The 20,886-nt window shown below is 38.1% G+C and overlaps 1 protein-coding gene across 1 annotated transcript in view; it reads right to left on the minus strand.

Moving 5' to 3' along the window:
• LOC103515231 (nuclear hormone receptor FTZ-F1-like) overlaps positions 1-20,886 on the minus strand; it is a 104,929-nt gene that overhangs the window by 13,805 nt on the left and 70,238 nt on the right. Inside the window, exon 3 of the mRNA XM_026827780.1 lies at positions 7,998-8,269. Coding sequence (XP_026683581.1) covers positions 7,998-8,269 — 272 coding nt within the window. The remainder of the gene's footprint in view (positions 1-7,997; positions 8,270-20,886) is intronic.

Genomic DNA, 20,886 nt, shown 5'->3' on the forward strand with positions numbered 1-20,886 from the left:
AATTACGAGAAAAATTCCTTTACAATACATGTTGAAATGCTTTTGCCAACATAGCTATCAGGTCCTCAACACAACGCGTGGTAATATGGTTTCCATAAGAAATAATTATGTGAACAATAGTATGACATATTGAACTATGAGGGCGACATCTGTTTGTTGAAGGGATATTACAATAAATTTCATAATGTCACCTAAGATATTGGCTAAGCGCATGGCAGTTTCCAAGTTTTTTATTATTAAGATTATGGAGTACTATTAAAACCCTAGGGTATCCCTGCATGTGTGTGGGTCTGGGTCGGGTTAATTAATTTTATTCACTGTCTAGAGATCTAGCTGGGTACTAACATAAAATTATCAATACCAAGTAGATATGTTTACCCTACTTCTTGTAGGTTCTATTATTTAGATCTTTCTACCATCCCTTTCTACCTATCTGAAGATTCTACTTAAACCAAATGTTCTATCTAACATCAAATTAGTGAGGGGAAAAAAAAACGAGTGTATTATATAAAATGGATCTGATCCATTTGCAGCAATTAATTATTTATTTTGTAAATATAAAATAATACGAATCATATTTTCGCAACTTATTTAACAATTTTCGAGTAGTCACGACATGTTTGTGAATAAAACTTTAATAATAGGGTGGAACCTGTCAAAATAGAAATGAGTGGACGTTGTTCAATATTAGGGAACACGTCAAGTATTAGCAACCTGGGTGTCCTACAATGAGGTTCACCTACCCGCAGGTCAACTGAAATGACGTGCCGCCAGAGATCAGACAAAAACAAAATCAGCTTCTGTTATTATTACAATTAGCACGTGTTTTAGCTATCCAAATTCTATACTTACCTTTCAATCGATATTGTAGGAGTCAAAATAGTAGAATTACATTTAAATTGCCTATGACTAGTTATCTGTATACTAATAGTTGATGTGGATGTTTCTTGTGTTTCAGCGGTGCGGGCAGACAGGATGCGAGGCGGTAGAAATAAATTCGGACCAATGTACAAACGAGATCGAGCGCGGAAATTACAAATGATGCGTCAGAGACAGATAGCAGTTCAAACTTTACAACGCGCCTCCCCTTACATGATAGGAGATGGTGTCACGCTCAGTTACAACCCCGCCTCCACGTCACCTTATGGCAACCTCTACATTAAGCAAGAAATACAAATACCTCAGGTGTCTTCACTAACCTCCTCCCCAGACTCCTCCCCCAGTCCTATAGCCGTGGCATTGGGTCAGGCAGGCCTTAGTAATGCAGCCACCACACCCAACCAACCTCCAGCTCTCCAGATTGTCGCGGGTAGTAATTCTAGTAGTAGTAATAACAATAATAATAATAATAACAATAATAATCCTCCGAGTGGAGCAACCAGTACGCCAGGGCTAAGTCTAAGTGAACACAGCAAGCTATGGGGCAATGCCAACTCTACCACTTCCTCTCCTCATTCAATATCACCCAAGAGCTTTCAATTCGACAGCAGTGGATCGTCTAGCTCGACAGCCAATAAGATGTCTCCTCTGATACGAGACTTTGTACAGGGTCTGGATGATAGTGAATGGCAGAGATCCTTGTTTAGTCTTCTACAGAACCAAACCTACAACCAGTGTGAAGTAGACCTGTTTGAACTCATGTGTAAAGTTCTCGATCAGAATCTCTTCTCTCAAGTGGATTGGGCGAGAAATTCCTGCTTCTTCAAAGACCTCAAGGTAAGTTTTAACTTTGTCTTCAAAACTTACACCCATATTTATGAACAGAATGCTGGCTCTTAAGTTCGTGCTAAGCATAGTCTCAAGGCATTTGATTGGTCAATTTTGAGTTGAGACTGATCTAAGAACGATCATTCTTGTTCATAAATACGAGTGTTACATTACCTACCTCCTATACAAAACTTGAAAATTACCTGATCATTGAAGTTGTGGCATGATTTGAGTATGACAAACTAGAGTCAATGTAGATTTTGAGTTTCCTAATTTCAAACAAAATTACGTAGAGTTATAAGTGTTTAACAATTATCGAGTCGCAACCAGTGTGCAGTAGTCTTCGTAATAAAGAGACATCCACCTAATATCTTCATGTGTAAACAAAAACAAGATAATATTACATTATGCACATACATATGTACAATGTGAAATCAGGTTTACTTGAGTACATACACATTACAACAATATTAGACTAGGACTTCTTCTTGGACTTTCAACCCGGAAACCAATTTCAAATGATTTGATTCCATAGTCATCAGTAAAACTGAACTATAGGAGAATATTTATACACAATACCATAGCAAGTCCACAACCAAATGACGTCATTAGGAAGGAAAATACAATAACAAAACATGATGTGAAGAAAATAGAAGATATTAAAATAACACAACTTGATACCAAAACAAAACTGATGGAAATTATAAACAACAAGAGGAACAATACCATAGCAAGTCCACAACCAAATGACGTCATTAGGAAGGAAAATACAAAAACATGATGTGAAGAAAATAGAAGATATTAAAATAACACAACTTGATACCAAAACAAAACTGATGGAAATTATAAACAACAAGAGGAATGCGGACCAACATGTTCATGTGAATTGTAGTCAAAAGTTGTAGACTTCTACTGGGAAACCAGAGGAATAGAAAGATGTTATACATAGTGGAGAAGATATTACATTGAGAAAAGTCCATTTTGGTTCCCTTCAGACCGCAATCGTTTTTCAAACCCGAAAGAACAAAATCGGTTTGTACCTAGACATAATCATATCTGCAGGTCTTTTAGTATAGGTTCTCTGGTAAACATATCTACTTGGTATTGATAATTTAGAATTGTAGTCAAAAGTTGTAGACTTCTACTGGGAAACCAGAGGAATAGAAAGATATTATAGGTACATAGTGGAGAAGATATTACATTGGGAAAAGTCCATTTTGGTTCCCTTCAGACCGCAATCGTTTTTCAAACCCGAAAGAACGAAATCGGTTTGTACCTAGACATAATCATATCTGCAGGTCTTTTAGTATAGGTTCTCTGGTAAACATATCTACTTGGTATTGATAATTTTATGTTAGTACCCAGCTAGATCTCTAGACAGTGAATAAAATTAATTAACCCGACCCACACACATGCAGGGATACCCTAGGGTTTAATAGTACTCCATAATCTTAACTTATGATCTAACCGAACCCACATTTCGGGTTCTACCTAACGGTATCTCGCCTAGTGGTCTCAGGAACCCTGAAGTCAGACCAAGGCAGGCATATTATGTTGTGTGATGTTTTTGCCTCTATGGAACAACAAGTGGCTTCCTTGTATATGACATGGGGTTATTATACCTACACGTTTTGCCTCCAGTTTTATGATTCTTATTAAGAAAGGGGAAGCTGTCTCTTAATTCATCATGTGTTTTACAAATCTGAAACATACAGGTTCATCATCATACGCTGCGCTACAGGAATTAAAAATTGCACCGAATTCCCCTCATATGGAATTTTATGATAGCATGAGTTGACATGTTGTGGCTTGATAGAGGAACATTAAGGATTTAGGGAGAAGAGGAGACATACAAGTATTCGCCATTATGCGACCCCAGTCTATCAAATTATCTGTGCAATAATGAAGAGTTTAACCCTTTGAATAAACAATGCCCAAATACTGAGATTCAGTATCACCATCACTCCATCAAACATAATAATCCATCGTTGCTTGTGTGATTATTAAACCCCTCATTGATTTGGGGTTTAATTTGGCTATAACAAATAGAGCCGATAAACTTTAGAGGACATGCTATGACACAGAGTCTGAACCGTCTGTGCCGTAGCATGTCCACGAGACTACGGGACCCAAGGATCGATTGGACTCCGAAAGTTAAACAACTTTTCCTTTGAAATATATTATGTGTTTTGTAATAGTTATTAGATTAGATTTAGGTAGGATATGTTTGTATATTGGATTATTGGCTATGGTCAGTTAGACAGCTAGTCTCTAATTATCGGGATAAAGCATGGCTTTGACTCTCCATGCTCCATTCACGTATCATCAGTGTCCGAGATTTAAACCCCCTAATCACTGGCATAGAGTTCAGTAGAAATATCCCCCCTTCACTGCACCTTATAAACCTCGTGACCTTCAATATCAATGACCTTGTATATGTGACCTTGGGTAGAAAGTCCATGACCTTGACCTCATCCTATTATTATAGGTAATGGTTCAAATATAAAAGTATCTTGTATTGTGATATGCTATACTCTTAACACGTGCAATGCATTTTTCGGATATAGCTTGTTCCATGCATTTTCTTTCTGTTTTTATTTTATTGAACGACACCCTTCACAATAAAATTGAATAGAAAACAATCGGCCAAGTTCTGAACCCGTAGACTTTCTCATAAAATGATCCCAAGGCTGGAATGAAGGCCTATTATTGCATAAGACATGTGGTAGTGTGGTTAGGTGTGTAGTCAGTTAGAAGATTTAGAATGATGAGGTGGATATTTATAGCTATTTGGCGTGGCGTGTATGTTGATTGACAGTTGCGTGCATTGTTATAGTCAGAGTATATTATTGGTTAGGCAGAGTTCCTGGTTCACTCACTAAGTTTCTGACTCTGACTCTATATCTACTTTGTCCTACGTATTCTTTCATACATTTATTTACTGTTTTTTTTTTCTGTACCTATTGGTTTTTGGTTTATTTACATATTTGTGTTATTAAACAATTTGATTAAAGATAAATTAAAAGAAAACTAAAGCAAAGTTTGATTTAGGGTGTGGTTAGTGCCTCCGGCATTTTCTGTTGCACGTACTTCCTGGCAATTGAAACTCCGTCAGTGTCCCCTAACCACATTGCCACAATCACTGGCATAGAGTTCAGTAGAAATATCCCCCCTCACTGCACCTTATAAACCTCGTGACCTTCAATATCAATGACCTTGTATAAACATGTGACCTTGGGTAGAAAGTCCATGACCTTGACCTCATTAAATGTAAAATTTCAAGGTCAACGTTTCAAAGACGAATTCGGGCGCTTTTGAGAATGGGGTACCTTTTTGTTGACGTCATTTTGCTCCTGGAAGTTATTTTCGTGAGGCCTGGCTCCTTTACCTACCAAACGGTTAGCTATTGTTAAATCTCAGGTATTGGATGTTCAATCTCAGGTATCGGCGCCGATAGATCACCAGAGGGTTAAATGAAATATCTTCTATCACAGGTGAGGAAATGGGCTATTCGATTATTCTGAGCACATCAGGTTCCTATGAACCCTGCCTTGGTCTGCCAATAATCCAATATACAAACATATCCTACCTAAATCTAATCTAATAACTATTACAAAACACATAATATATTTCAAAGGAAGGGGTACCTTTTTGTTGACGTCATTTTGCTCCTGGAAGTTATTTTCGTGAGATCTGGCTCCTTTACCTACCAAAGGGTTAACTATTGTTAAATCTCAGGGATTGGGTGTTCAATCTCAGGTATCGGCGCCGATAAGGGTTAACTGAAATATCTTCTATCACAGGTAAGGAAATGGGCTATTCGATTATTCTGAGCACATCAGGTTCCTATGAACCCTGCCTTGGTCTGACTTCAGGGTTCCTGAGACCACTAGGTCTATTATAAAACACATAATATATTTCAAAGGAAAAGTTGTTTAACTTTCGGAGTCCAATCGATCCTTGGGTCCGGTAGTCTCGTGCACATGCTACGGCACAGACGGTTCAGACTCTGTGTCATAGTATGTCCTCTAAAGTTTATCAGCACTATATGTTATAGCCAAATCAATGAGGGGTTTAATAAATCAGTGTCCGAGATTTAAACCCCCTAATCACTGGCATAGAGTTCAGTAGAAATATCCCCCCTCACTGCACCTTATAAACCTCGTGACCTTCAATATCAATGACCTTGTATATGTGACCTTGGGTAGAAAGTCCATGACCTTGACCTCATTAAATGTAAAATTTCAAGGTCAACGTTTCAAAGACGAATTCGGGCGCTTTTGAGAATCGGGTACCTTTTTGTTGACGTCATTTTGCCCCTGGAAGTTATTTTTGTGAGGTCTGGCTCCTTTACCTACCAAAGGGTTAACTATTGTTAAATCTCAGGTATTGGGTGTTCAATCTCAGGTATCGGCGCCGATAGATAACCAAAGGGTTAACTGAAATATCTTCTATCACAGGTGAGGAAATGGGCTATTCGATTATTCTGAGCACATCAGGTTCCTATGAACCCTGCCTTGGTCTGACTTCAGGGTTCCTGAGACCACTAGGCGAGATACCGTTAGGTAGAACCCGAAATGTGGGTTCGGTTAGATCATAAGTTAAGATTATGGAGTACTATTAAACCCTAGGGTATCCCTGCATGTGTGTGGGTCGGGTTAATTAATTTTATTCACTGTCTAGAGATCTAGCTGGGTACTAACATAAAATTATCAATACCAAGTAGATATGTTTACCAGAGAACCTATACTAAAAGACCTGCAGATATGATTATGTCTAGGTACAAACCGATTTCGTTCTTTCGGGTTTGAAAAACGATTGCGGTCTGAAGGGAACCAAAATGGACTTTTCCCAATGTAATATCTTCTCCACTATGTACCTATAATATCTTTCTATTCCTCTGGTTTCCCAGTAGAAGTCTACAACTTTTGACTACAATTCTCATGAACATGTTGGTCCGCATTCCTCTTGTTGTTTATAATTTCCATCAGTTTTGTTTTGGTATCAAGTTGTGTTATTTTAATATCTTCTATTTTCTTCACATCATGTTTTTGTATTTTCCTTCCTAATGACGTCATTTGGTTGTGGACTTGCTATGGTATTGTTTATAAATATTCTCCTATAGTTCAGTTTTACTGATGACTATGGAATCAAATCATTTGAAATTGGTTTCCGGGTTGAAAGTCCAAGAAGAAGTCCTAGTCTAATATTGTTGTAATGTGTATGTACTCAAGTAAACCTGATTTCACATTGTACATATGTATGTGCATAATGTAATATTATCTTGTTTTTGTTTACACATGAAGATATTAGGTGGATGTCTCTTTATTACGAAGACTACTGCACACTGGTTGCGACTCGATAATTGTTAAACACTTATAACTCTACGTAATTTTGTTTGAAATTAGGAAACTCAAAATCTACATTGACTCTAGTTTGTCATACTCAAATCATGCCACAACTTCAATGATCAGGTAATTTTCAAGTTTTGTATAGGAGGTAGGTAATGTAAAGGGAAGGAAGAAGAAGAAGAGAAAGAAGAAGAGGAGGAGAAGGAAGAAAAAATAGTGTTCAAGACGTTCGTCAGTCAAACAGGAGCGCAGGTAACCAATTCTAACCGAGGTATGGAACATCGTCCTCCATATCACTTGGAATGTAGCCTATCACACCAATAAATTAATAATGGAACTCTCAGGTTTAGGTGGTAGGGAAATCCCCGGCAGTCCATTTTATAAAAATTAAAAAGGGAAAAGATTCTTAGGCACTATTCAGTTCTACAAGGCTTGTTTAGACAGAATCAACCAAGAAAACGAATTTTCTTAAAGTTTCCTTCAATATTGACTTGGTCCCAAGGGAATGTGGACCACAGTTTGGTTAGCATTAGTTAGAATTCTATGATGGGTTGGGAAATGTCGAAATATACATAGCACCAGATAACCTGTGAGTTTTTCATGATGCGGGTAAGTAGGAAAATGGTGTTCCAAACACACATACAAGACCAAAGACTTTATGCAGCTAATGTAGTTAGAGTACACTTACACAATGTACCTACTACCTAATATACTTATTTACTTATACATAAGTATGTATTACATTATGAATAATTTATGTAAATATGTACCTACCTCGGTGGTGTACTGGTCAAGGCGCACGCCTGGTAAACAGGAGGGTGTGGGTTCAATCCCAGCCGAGGTATGGAATTTTATCCACAATTTAATTTGAGAATTTGACCACAATAATAGTAGTAGCCTACTGCTGGAGTAAAGGGACTTTTCAGTCCTATGCGAGGCTATAGGACTGGGGGAGGAGTCTGGGGAGGAGGTTAGTGAAGACACCTGAGGTATTTGTATTTCTTGCTTAATGTAGAGGTTGCCATAAGGTGACGTGGAGGCGGGGTTGTAACTGAGCGTGACACCATCTCCTATCATGTAAGGGGAGGCGCGTTGTAAAGTTTGAACTGCTATCTGTCTCTGACGCATCATTTGTAATTTCCGCGCTCGATCTCGTTTGTACATTGGTCCGAATTTATTTCTACCGCCTCGCATCCTGTCTGCCCGCACCGCTGAAACACAAGAAACATCCACATCAACTATTAGTATACAGATAACTAGTCATAGGCAATTTAAATGTAATTCTACTATTTTGACTCCTACAATATCGATTGAAAGGTAAGTATAGAATTTGGATAGCTAAAACACGTGCTAATTGTAATAATAACAGAAGCTGATTTTGTTTTTGTCTGATCTCTGGCGGCACGTCATTTCAGTTGACCTGCGGGTAGGTGAACCTCATTGTAGGACACCCAGGTTGCTAATACTTGACGTGTTCCCTAATATTGAACAACGTCCACTCATTTCTATTTTGACAGGTTCCACCCTATTATTAAAGTTTTATTCACAAACATGTCGTGACTACTCGAAATTTGCTACATAAGTTGCGAAAATATGATTCGTATTATTTTATATTTACGAAATAAATAATTAATTGCTGCAAATGGATCAGATCCATTTTATATAATACACTCGTTTTTCCTCATTAATTTGATGTTAGATAGAACATTTGGTTTAAGTAGAATCTTCAGATAGGTAGAAAGGGATGGTAGGAAGATCTAAAATCTAAATTATAGAACTTACAAGAAGTTCAATCAACCGTGGAAGTGAAACTTTATCTATTTCTCATTTCATTTCTTTTAATGTAGACTGTAGAGTCTATCCCCCACAAAAACACAAAAGTGAAAAAAATGCCAAGTTCTTGTCCAAAAATGTTGGCAATTAAAAGTGGTGAGATCAGAAAATTAAGGCCAAGTCTGCATTCCCAATTTTTCGTGTCTGTTGAAAATGCTAGATCTCAATTCCTTCAACCTTCTCTCAATTTCATCTTGGCAATGTTTTCCTTTTATTTTCATGTTAATAATAGGTACCGTATTTAGGTATTAATTTGAGAAGGAAAAACATTGGCGTGCTCAGGCCGGAACTTGGCCTGGCGCACGGCCTTGCGCCAGATAAGTAGAAAAAGAAAATTCGTCTTCGAATTCACTTCATTCGTTCAATAACTTTAACTCTAGGACCTACAGAGGATTTCGACTACTACATTGTAAACTATTACAACTCCCACGAAGTTTTCTTAGATACTGGTACTGGGGGGATCACATACACAATATATCAGACATCACGTACATTGGTCCATTAGTTTGACTTCTAACTTTTCACCCTCTCCCTCGCTTGATCTCTACACTTACAAATGTCACACACCTCACCTACCTATAGACGTATAAATTTACAATACAAGGCATTCTGTCGGTACAACACCAACACGGTCCATGAGTACGGTATGTATGGTAGAGATTGCCTTGGGCAAGACTCCCGCTGTCTGATTATGAAACATGTTAGAGGTTTAGTGAATTGTGGGATTTGCTTAGAAAAAATAAAAAAAATAAAAAAACCTACAAGAAGTTCAATCAACCGTGGAAGTGTAACTTTATCTATTTCTCATTGTAATTAAAGTAAAGGGACTTTTCAGTCTCATTCTGGCAGTATAAATAGGGTATATTCTATTCTATTCATTTCTTTTGATGTAGAGTCTATCCCCCACAAAAACACAAAAGTGAAAAAAAGGCCAAGTTCCTGTCCAAAAATATTGGCAATTAAAAGTGGTGAGATCAGAAAATTAAGGCCAAGTCTGCATTCCCAATTTTTCGTGTCTGTTGAAAATGCTAGATCTCAATTCCTTCAATACAAGGCATTCTGTCGGTGCAACACCAACACGGTCCATGGGTACGGTATGTATGGTAGAGATTGCCTTGGGCAAGACTCCCGCTGTCTGATTATGAAATATGTTAGAGGTTTAGTGAATTGTAGGATTTGCTTAGAAAAGAGTCCTGCAGCAGCGTCCCCAAAAGTTCGATTTGAAATTCTTTCATATGTATGTTGAGCTGAACATATTTGCCAAATTTCATCAATATCGGACTAACTGTTCAGGAATTATTGCGGAGCAAATAAAGATGAAACTAAAGTCTTGGAACACACATTTCGTCTGTTCAAAAAAGTCATTTCAAGTGGACATGGCTTTTTGTCAAAGGTTATTTACACAGCACTGTTTATCGATGAACCTGAAATTGTCAAAGGCCCCGTTGTAACGAAGGTCGAAATCTAGACAATGACATCACACTGTTCAAATTCAGACTAGAAATATCCATGCCAATGTCAAAGTCAATTAGATGTAGGGTCACATCAAAGAGTGGACTTTTCGACGTAAAAGAAGAGGATAGAAGAAACCCATTTGATGAAAGAGGAGAGAATGGATATGACTGAGGTCAACCTAAGCACGTGGTATCATAATAACTTATTATTCTTATTATTATAATGAGGTAATATGGTTAAAAAGAGATCATAGAGAACATGACACAAATCCACAGGGATATGAAAACTAATAAATCCATCACCGAACGGTGTATGTGTAGTGGAGTCAAATGCATTTGCATAATCAAAATCACGATTGATATATTCAGTAGGAGCGTAACACAGGGATGTATGATTTTGGGGAGGAAAATAGATTTGTTTATAATGTAGAAGTATTTTACTTCCCCACAGACTAAAATAGCGATAAGGACTAACCCGGTTCTGCCTAGGAGCTTTGGTGAGCGCCAATGTTTTTACTAGTTTTACCGTTAATCGAGGGTCATAAAGCCACTACTCTGACCTATGAGATTTGGATATCAGCAAATATTTCGTCCTTTCGTGATGAAATTGATTTGTGTTTCATAGAACTAATATTATGTTTGTGACCTTTGAAGGTTTTTCTAATTAATTTTCTTGAAATTGTGGAATGCAACAATATTCTTTTGGAAAAACAGGCTAGAGAAACATCAGGCCGACAAGGAACTTGGTTTTCTTACACACAGCTAGGCAACTACATGATGCACCTTGTGGTATCAGTACCAGTTCACGCGAGAAGCGAGAAGCAAGTACAAATTCAGTACATTTCTTTTCTAGTACCCTCCTCCACTCAAAAAAGGAATCCCGATTACAGTAAGAAACCAGAACCTGTTCGTCATCCGAAAACAGAACCTGTTCAACAAATAGCTCCCAAATGTCATTTCTGCCCTGACTACCATTTCCACAGAGACTGTCCAGTGAAAAGAAGTCAAAACAAACAACACGAATACCACAAAAAACATGACTATCACAAGAAAGAAGAACCACACTCAAACAGACAGCAAGAGGAAAAACCTCACTCTTCAAAAGCACAAACAAATATCATAAACACATTTTCACACGGGAAAAAAGGTAACACTACCGAACAACCTTGTGATTCCGTCATGGATCTTATCTGCATTCCTTCTCGTATCAAGAATCAAAAATTCAACAGTATCATCGATTGTGGAGCGTCAGCAAACTTCATTAGATCTGACCTAATAACTTTCCAATCTCTGGAAGCGGTAGCTCAGACAGCTAATCTGGCGGATAGGGACTTTTCGACCAAAATTACAGGCAAAACAAACTTAGAGATAGAAATAGCCGGTTGTAAATACAATCTAACAGAATTTCGTACTTAGTGTGCCTGTTTGCCAGAGTTCCTGGGTTGTTAGTTTTCGCTCATGATTCTCATAATTCAGACGGACCCCACAGACGACCTCCACTGGTTTGGCTTATCAATTTTTGGTATAAAGGATGGGTTAACCCCTACTCTTTCTATATCAATTGGCGCCCATCGTAAGGCAACCCTTTCTTCCCTCTATATCAATTGGCAACCCTATCCTTCTATATCAATTGGCGCCCAACTCGTAGCTTTTTTCACCCACTCCCTATATTTTTCTCTATACCAATATTAATCATCTTTCCATATTAATTGACCTCGCCCAATCATAACTCTCTTTTTATTCACGACCCCCCCTTTTTTTTTTCTTCTCTTTTTATTCAACAGTAACCAGCCATAGTTACTCACTCAGGTACACTTGTTTTCAGAATTTCGTACTTAGTGTGCCTGTTTGCCAGAGTTCCTGGGTTGTTAGTTTTCGCTCATGATTCTCATAATTCAGACGGACTCACTATCTATCAATCCCCTTTTCTCAGACTATCAGTCAAACCCCGTGTATCGGACGATACACACAGTACGTAGTAAGCCAAAGGGATAACAGACGTTACTCCCAAGAGTGTACATGGTCACTCTTATCGTTAGACGGAAGGTCTAACCGGCCGGTGTCAAAAGGCTACACCTATCAACAGGCTCTGGCCTGGCACCGCCAACAGTTTATTATAAACATACTTACCTATACGTACTTTATCTAATTATCCAAATCAAACTAGTCCACATCCATATTTACACTACCTACCTAATCCGTTACCCCCGCGTCGGGTTTATAAACTTACACAAAGCCAATACAAGGGACGATAATCAAACGTGAGGTAAATTCCCTCTTACGCTTTCTCCTAATTCACTCCCCTAAACGGAAGGCCTGATAAACTTTTCCTTCCGGAAACCAAACTCAACGTTACCTTCGTTCAACGTCTACGTTCTCTTTGCAGAACGTACCTACACATACTTTCTCCGTATCGCCGAGTTCTGTCGGAGATATATAAAACGGAAACCCTCGTCAGGAATAAGTACCTATCGAATAGTTAGTACTCTAGTTAGTCCAGGTCCAAGTTCTAATTCGATCATACCTTTCTTTCTACGTACCTACCTTTACCAGTACCTACTTTCTCATATTAATCAAACTATAATTAACTCTTGCCTACCGTGTTAGCCAACCCTCGTTAATTCTCTTACTCTAAGTTCAAGTTTATCACTTTCTTTTATCTTTCTAAAAGTGTATCTGATTTATTTAAACCTTCATAATATATTTCTTTTATTAGTTGATAAGTTCAAATCATTCATCTTCGTCATTTCCATTATAGATAGTTTTCAGATTGGGACACAGAATCTGCCTCGTCTATCTAATTATGTACAATGCTAAACAGGGAGAATTACATAATTATGTGAGCCTTTTTCTTCGCCTCTTTCACCTTTTTTCTTCCACTTCCCCTCCTCCTAATTCTCCTCTTTCTCCCCCCTCTCGTTTACTCTTCTCCTCTCATTCCTCCTCCTCCTCTTTCCTCACATTTGTCTACTATGTACATTTTCTATATGTAGTCTTCCTGTTTTGTTACATGGTTCACTTTGAAGTTGACTTCGCATTCTCGGCTGTTCTACCCGTAGGAAACAGAGAATTGTCATTTGCATCACAAACATGTGCGAGCCTTGAACTGAAAAGGCCTTCAAAAGAATCAAAAAAGACGAAGAAAAAAAAAGGCTGATGGTACACAAGTGACATATCAAGTGTTTATTGATCCTTTGTATGTGATATCACGGGGAGTCACGTCACAACAGAAAGATGTGGTTCAAAGTTCTCCCATAATACAGTAGGAGATTTCGTTTGCACCTTGTTAAGTATCTACTTGGACTAATGGTTTTCCACAGGTCTTGATTTTCTATGCTGTCTCTAATCTTGTTCCATAGGTCTAGGAAGTTATTAATGTTTTAACATGGTACACTGTACCTCACTTATGACAGATCATAAATTTTCTTCCATGAGAATAATAGTTGTTGTTTAGGTTGGTTCCTACATACAAGACTCTCTGTCAGTTTTCTTCTGGTTGACCTTGAGGAGTGCCATAGACAAATACTATAGGGAATCTATGACTTTCCATTACCCTCTTTATAGACAAATACTACCTACCTATAGGCTATAGGGAATCTATGACTTTGCATTACCCTCTTTAGAGACAAATACTATAGGCTATAGGGAATCTTTGACTTTGCATTACCCTCTTTATAGACAAATACTATAGGCTATGCTATAGGGACTCTATGACTTTGCATTACCCTCTTTACCTCAGCAGAAACACACTGATACAGAATCCTGTATCCGGTCACAAAGTACCTAATGACCGATTGAAGTTGAGGTCTATGTTTTCAGAATTTCGTATGTTTACCAGAGAACCTATACTAAAAGACCTGCAGATATGATTATGTCTAGGTTCAAACCGATTTTGTTCTTTCGGGTTTGAAAAACGATTGCGGTCTGAAGGGAACCAAAATAGACTTTTCCCAATGTAATATCTTCTCCACTATGTATAACATCTTTCTATTCCTCTGGTTTCCCCGTAGAAGTCTACAACTTTTGACTACAATTCACATGAACATGTTGGTCCGCATTCCTCTTGTTGTTTATAATTTCCATCAGTTTTGTTTCGGTGGTATGATTGGAGGATCAATAGGTAATCTGTGAGAATAAGACCTTTTGTTTCTTTGGTATTTCCCAAAATGCTCAAATTGATCGTTGTTGTGTTTGGATTGAGATTGCTGTGGAGAGAAAGGTTGGCTCCTTTTCCCCTGGTTAGGTAGTGTTCTACCTGTGGATTGTATGGGTACTTTCCTGGAAGAGAATTGAGAGTGTTGATTATTTATGATCGTATTGATTTTGAATGGGGGAGAGTTTTGTTTTCCCGGTTTTCAGACGGACCCTGTATACCGGTAACATGCATAACAGATTGTATGTAGTGTGTAGACTATGTGGACCCTGTACACCGGTAACATGCATAACAGATTGTAGACTATGTGAGAGAACACACGAGGAAAATTATCTACGCTGTAAAGATATAAACATAAAGAAAACTCACTACATAACTATTATTACATAGACTCCATAGTGTAATGTACATGTATGTATGTACATAGCGTAAATATACAATGTAGACGATATGTTGGGATCAATCGGCGAAATGGCTCACAATGAACACTTCTACTTCTCCTAAGGCTAAAAACAGAGCGGAGAGCTTTTTGCTTTCAGCTCTATGCGGATTGAATTGGTTTTTTCCCTCTATGATCGCCTACCTCTACGGACTTGATGCTCAATGCGCTATGCTCTTCGCTCCTCTCTGTTTTTACCCAAAGGTCAGGCGACATTTAGTGAATGTCCAAAGTTCAGTATTTGAGTATATGTATTTGAAAATTCACTGAAATTTCCCCCGAACTAACAGATTTTTTCGCTCCTAGATCAAATTTGGCGTTAACGTCTAATATATGTACATCTAATATACATGACAATCATTATACATGTTATATAGTCATATATGTATCTAGCTAGGTAGGTGAGTACTCTGAGTGATTGATGTTATCATAGGCGAGCAGAGTAGATGAAGAGATTTGCATAATGATTGCAACATGCCCATAATATGTATTATTGTATTAAAGTTGTGTGCACCTCTGATGGGAGCAGATCACGTGGTGCTATTCAGGACAATCCCATTGGAACAGTATAAGGTCCAGGATAGAACCGTACCGTGACCTCTGATGGGAGCAGATCAGCCGAGTGTTGAATGTGTTACGACGAGAAAGGGATAAGGTATTGGAACGTGTGGGGACACATATCACCGAACCATGACGGTGCTGTCGCGGTGTGGTGGGACTGGGGACACATATCACCGCACCATGACGGTGCTGTCGCCGTGTGGTGGGACTGGGGACACATATCACCGCACCATGACGGTGCTTCGCGGTGTGGTGGGACTGGGGACACATATCACAGCACCATGACGGTGCCTGTCGCCGTGTGGTGGGACTGGGGACACATATCACCGCACCATGACGGTGCCTGTCGCCGTGTGGTGGGACTGGGGACACATATCACCGCACCATGACGGTGCCTGTCGCGGTGTGGTGATATGTCCTGAGCTCCCGACCTTTAAACACTATTGTTTACTCAGGCAGATTCGAAAAATGTTTGTGCTATTTCATTGAGAAATCTAGATTGGTGTGTTCTTGGATTGGTATAAGTATTTAGAGTTGGACTGGTAAGTACTTTGATTTGGATTGGTAAGTGTTTTGATTTGGATTGGTAAGTTGTATAGTCTGGCGCCAGGTTGTTTGGTTGAGAATGTTTGACATTCCTAATGGTAAGTGATGCGTGACAGAGAACTCATTTTGTATACCTTGGTTAGAATATTAGGTATCTTGTCTTGGATTATGTCTCAATCTAGCAACTAATAGCTTACCATTGTTGCCGGTTGTCACTATACTGACTAGCTCAACACTTCAAATAGCATCCTATCTAAACCGTCCAATACAATACAATACAACGTCACACATCCCAGTCTAACCTATATTTCCAACCTCCAGGAAACAAAGAACACAGAACAGAAAAAAAGCAGAAGGAAAAAGTTTCAGAAAAAAGCTTACTTCAACAGAAAACGAAGCTTGCACAATGTCATGATATGAAAATAAACTCCCAAGTTAACTCTAACTAGTTCATGGCTCATGGCCTGGATTCTAAACCATGACATACTGACTACTAGCGCTCGGGACAAATCGATTGTTCTCAATGGAAGCAGCAAAGTTTTTCAAGTTTAATAACTACATTGCCAGCGTGCTTTTAACATCAAGAGAGAGAATAGAACGATATTGCTTTGTACCTACAGGGTGACTGGAAAGCAGAGGTACACCCACAACCCTTGTTCTTGTAGTTTCGTTTGATTCTGTTGTATGTAGTCTCTAGTTTGTAAACAGAGTAGATTGACAAAGAAACCCCTTTTAAAAGTATTGCATGACTATTACGAAAGTAATGTAATTGTAAAATTACTTTCAGGAACCCAGCTTAGTCTCAGCATCAACCGGAGTATACAGGGTGACTGGAAAGGAGAGGTACACCCGCAACCCTTGTTCTTGTAGTTTTGTTTGATTCTGTTGTATGTAGTCTCTAGTTTGTAAACAGAGTAGATTGACTAAGAAACCCCTTTAAAAGTATTGCATGACTATTACGAAAGTAATGTAATTGTAAAATTACTTTCAGGAACCCAGCTTAGTCTCAGCATCAACCGGAGTAGCTCAGTTGAGTGGTTTGGATCCCGAGGTTGATGGTCCGAGTCCAAATGATAAAATTTAGGGAGCAAGACGAGCCTTTATCTAGTGAGTGTTTTACCAGAGTGGATTTCTAATCATCCTGTATTTTGTGTGGAAACTGCCTGTAGATACATAGTAAAACTAAAAGATACCTATGTAATATTATGTAGATATCTATGTATGTATATTGCCGAGCTTTCTACGTAGGAAACTAGTAGGGCACCTATGTATATTCTATGTACTTACATTCGTTCTTATTATATCATACTATATGTTATGTATATTCTATGTATTTACATTTTGTACATATTATAATATTATCGTGCATATTCTATGTATATTGTGCATATTATAGCATATGATATACAATAATTTCATTTCCTTCTCTCTCGTTCTATCACTTATGGGATAGTCATCCTCCTTTGAGTATTATGTGTCTCTTTTTTCTTATATGTATTTTCCAACCCATTATTTCTCTCTTCTCCTTCTTCGCTTTCTTTCTCTCTCTTCCTTTCATTCCTTTACGTTCTTTTTCTTTCTCATATTGCCTAATCTCTTATTTTTTATTTTTAGAATTTCTCTTATATGGCCGGAACCAAAATCCAATCTTATTTAGGATGAACCAAGGAATTCTACAACAGAACTCATTTTCCCCCTAGACACTGACTTAATTTTATTTCTCTTTACTTTTACATTACCTTTTTCCGTCAATTCTTTGTATAGGCACTTTTTCCTGTTCCATTTTCAATTTTTTCCTTATTCTAACATCTTAATCTCTCTCTTCTTTCCTTAATCTTTTAATACCTCTTCATCTCTCACAGGTCCTCTTTTCTTGCTTCACTTCCTCTACCATTGTTCTTTGTGTACACTACTCAACACTCTTTCTTTTTCCTCTTCCATGTTATTTTCTTCAGCTACTCTTTCCTTTGGGTTTCCCTCTTTCCTTCATATTTCCTTCTCCTCTTCCTCTCTCGTGTTTATCTCTTGTTCTCTGCCTAATTCTTCTGTGTACATTACCATCCTTCTCTCTTCCTCATGCTGTATGTTCTTCATATTAATAATTTCCTTCCATATCATCATCATCATCCTCTGTTCTCTTTCTTCCAGTGTTTACCCTGTCTTCTTCTCTAAGTAATGTGTGTACACGTACACTGTACACACCACTCTAACATATTCCATATTGGCAGGGGCTGAGGCAACTTCCTCAGCAATTTTCTAAATAGGATCCTTTCGAGCGAAACAAACTGTTCCTGTGTCAATAAAGTCAATGTCAAGTTCAAAGATATGTACAATGCTATACAGGGAGAATTACATATGTGAACCTTTTTCTTCCACTTCCCCTCCTCCTAATTCTCCTCTTTCTCCCCCCTCTCGTTTACTCTTCTCCTCTCATTCTTCCTCCTCCTCCTCTTTCCTCACATTTGTCTACTATGTACAATATTGTACATTTTCTATATGTAGTCTTCCTGTTTTGTTACATGGTTCACTTTGAAGTTGACTTCTCATTCTCGGCTGTTCTACCCGTAGGAAACAGAGAATTGTCATTTGCATCACAAACATGTGCGAGCCTTGAACTGAAAAGGCCTTCAAAAGAGTCAAAAAAGACGAAGAAAAAAAAGGCTGATGGTACACAAGTGACATATCAAGTGTTTATTAATCCTTTGTATGTGATATCACGGGGAGTCACGTCACAACAGAAAGATGTGGTTCAAAGTTCTCCCATAATACAGTAGGAGATTTCGTTTACGATAACTATACGGATCTAACGCTCTCACACTCACTCCGTGAGCTCATGTGACGTGAGGGCAGTGTAATTCTACCTTTGTAGTTGACCGTCAATATAGACATACATAAGTATAAGTTTTACCCACAATAGTAAACATTTCAATACCATGCGTTCAGTTCTCAATTGTCATCGTATGACACTGTATAATATACAGCATACAATTAGACACTGTAGACAGCGTTCTAAAGAATTTAACCTACATTTCGCGAACTCACAAAAAAAATCGCCTAATTGATTAAGCAACTCAACGGAGCAGCAATGATGTTAATTGTTAATTGATATCTCGTTACTATTACATCAAGGTCTTTGCTCAGGATTGCGAGATCTACTATCATCGCATCCTGGATGTCTTCGCTTGTGAATGAATCCTTGCAGTATAAGTTTTACCCACAATAGTAAACATTTCAATACCATGCGTTCAGTTCTCAATTGTCATCGTATGACACTGTATAATATCACACATTGACAATCATTGTCTAAAGTCAAAGAACATAGTAAATCACATCATTCCAAAGTTTATTTTCAAATGTGAACAAATATCTTGGAGGGAAAGAAAAAAGAAAGCAAAGAAAAAGTACCAACAGAAGAACTATTTAATAGATATCCAGAAGAGAGAAACATGGAATTTGATGAAGACATTGTCGAACACGCTAATATTAAAAAGGAAAATAATAAAAAAAGAAAACAGACACAGGACTAGCCAAAGTCATTGGCAACATTATCGAATGTGTAGAGACCCCGCGCTATTATAGTCATAGCTCGTACAGTACCATCAAGGAGACAGAATCAGGCCGGGTTTAGACGATCAGCCAAGTAGCGATAGATATTGTTGATCATTGGGGCAAAGATTTTTTTGTTGTTCATTGGGGCAATGATAGTAACGCTTGTTCATCATTGTAGGCCGCTTGTTGTTGTTGTTGTTGTTGAGGGGGCTTTAGTTAATTTATTGTAATGATGGGAAAAAGAGAGAAATATCGTGTTTATCATTCATTTTTGTTGAGGGGGCTTTAGTTAATTTATTGTAATGATGGGAAAAAGAGAGAAATATCGTGTTTATCATTCATTTCATACACAGGGTGATGGTGGTCTCAAGCCATATTCAAGTGGCTCATTTTAAACAACCATCGCCATCGTACGTAAAAATTCTCATATTCTCGTGGCGTAATTGTCTGTCAGATGGTCGGTCCTAGGGGATACCATACTTGCGAATTTTAAGTCCCCATATCCCAAGTCAAAAATTCTTAGAAACACATGCAATTATTCGGGCTTGCCTAATAGAGAGTAGGGATAACTCACAGAACTCCTTAAGTTTTCTGATGTCCCAAGTTAAGGAGGCCTAATGGTATCTTCATAATGAGATTAATGAGGTAATGACAAATGATGATGTGATGAGGCAACAGCCTGTCTGGTTTTACCTCAAGGTTTGCAAGATGTGTTTTTAGGATGATACCTTTGGAAAAAGTTCGATTGCAAAACATGTTTTAACCTTTCAGAAGAATATAGTGCCTCTATTAGTAGATCCAAGTTTTTCCTATGGTAATGCTTGGACTGATTGCTCGCAACTTCTTGCCAGTCACGACCGACCGGCGGATTATGAATGGAGTTTTTATTTCATAGAATTATAGGTAATAATCCAGATCAGATGAAATGTCAGCTCGAATTCATCTAATTGACGCTTGACGCAAGAAATCACTCTGCTGATTGTGGAACAACTATTTCTCTGAAAGCTTATGAAACGGTTCTGTTCAGGATTTCAAGTTTTTGAGAGACTTTGTCATTTTGATGTTGTATTTCGATCGTTGAGGGATCTCCTGTCTCGACTGTTCCCTGTATATTGATATTATGGGCTCTGCTACACAAAACAACTGTAGCCTATTATTTTACATGACGTCTCCCAACTCCCTTATCTCACATGACATAGTTTCAACTCAATATTGAGTCGGATTTTATTCATTATTGGGTCTCGGACATACACACTGACGATATCCATGTATGAATAACTTGGTCAGTTGAAT

The sequence above is a fragment of the Diaphorina citri genome, unplaced genomic scaffold (genome assembly GCF_000475195.1).
Source record: "Diaphorina citri unplaced genomic scaffold, Diaci psyllid genome assembly version 1.1 scaffold47, whole genome shotgun sequence".
Lineage (NCBI taxonomy): Eukaryota > Metazoa > Arthropoda > Insecta > Hemiptera > Psyllidae > Diaphorina > Diaphorina citri.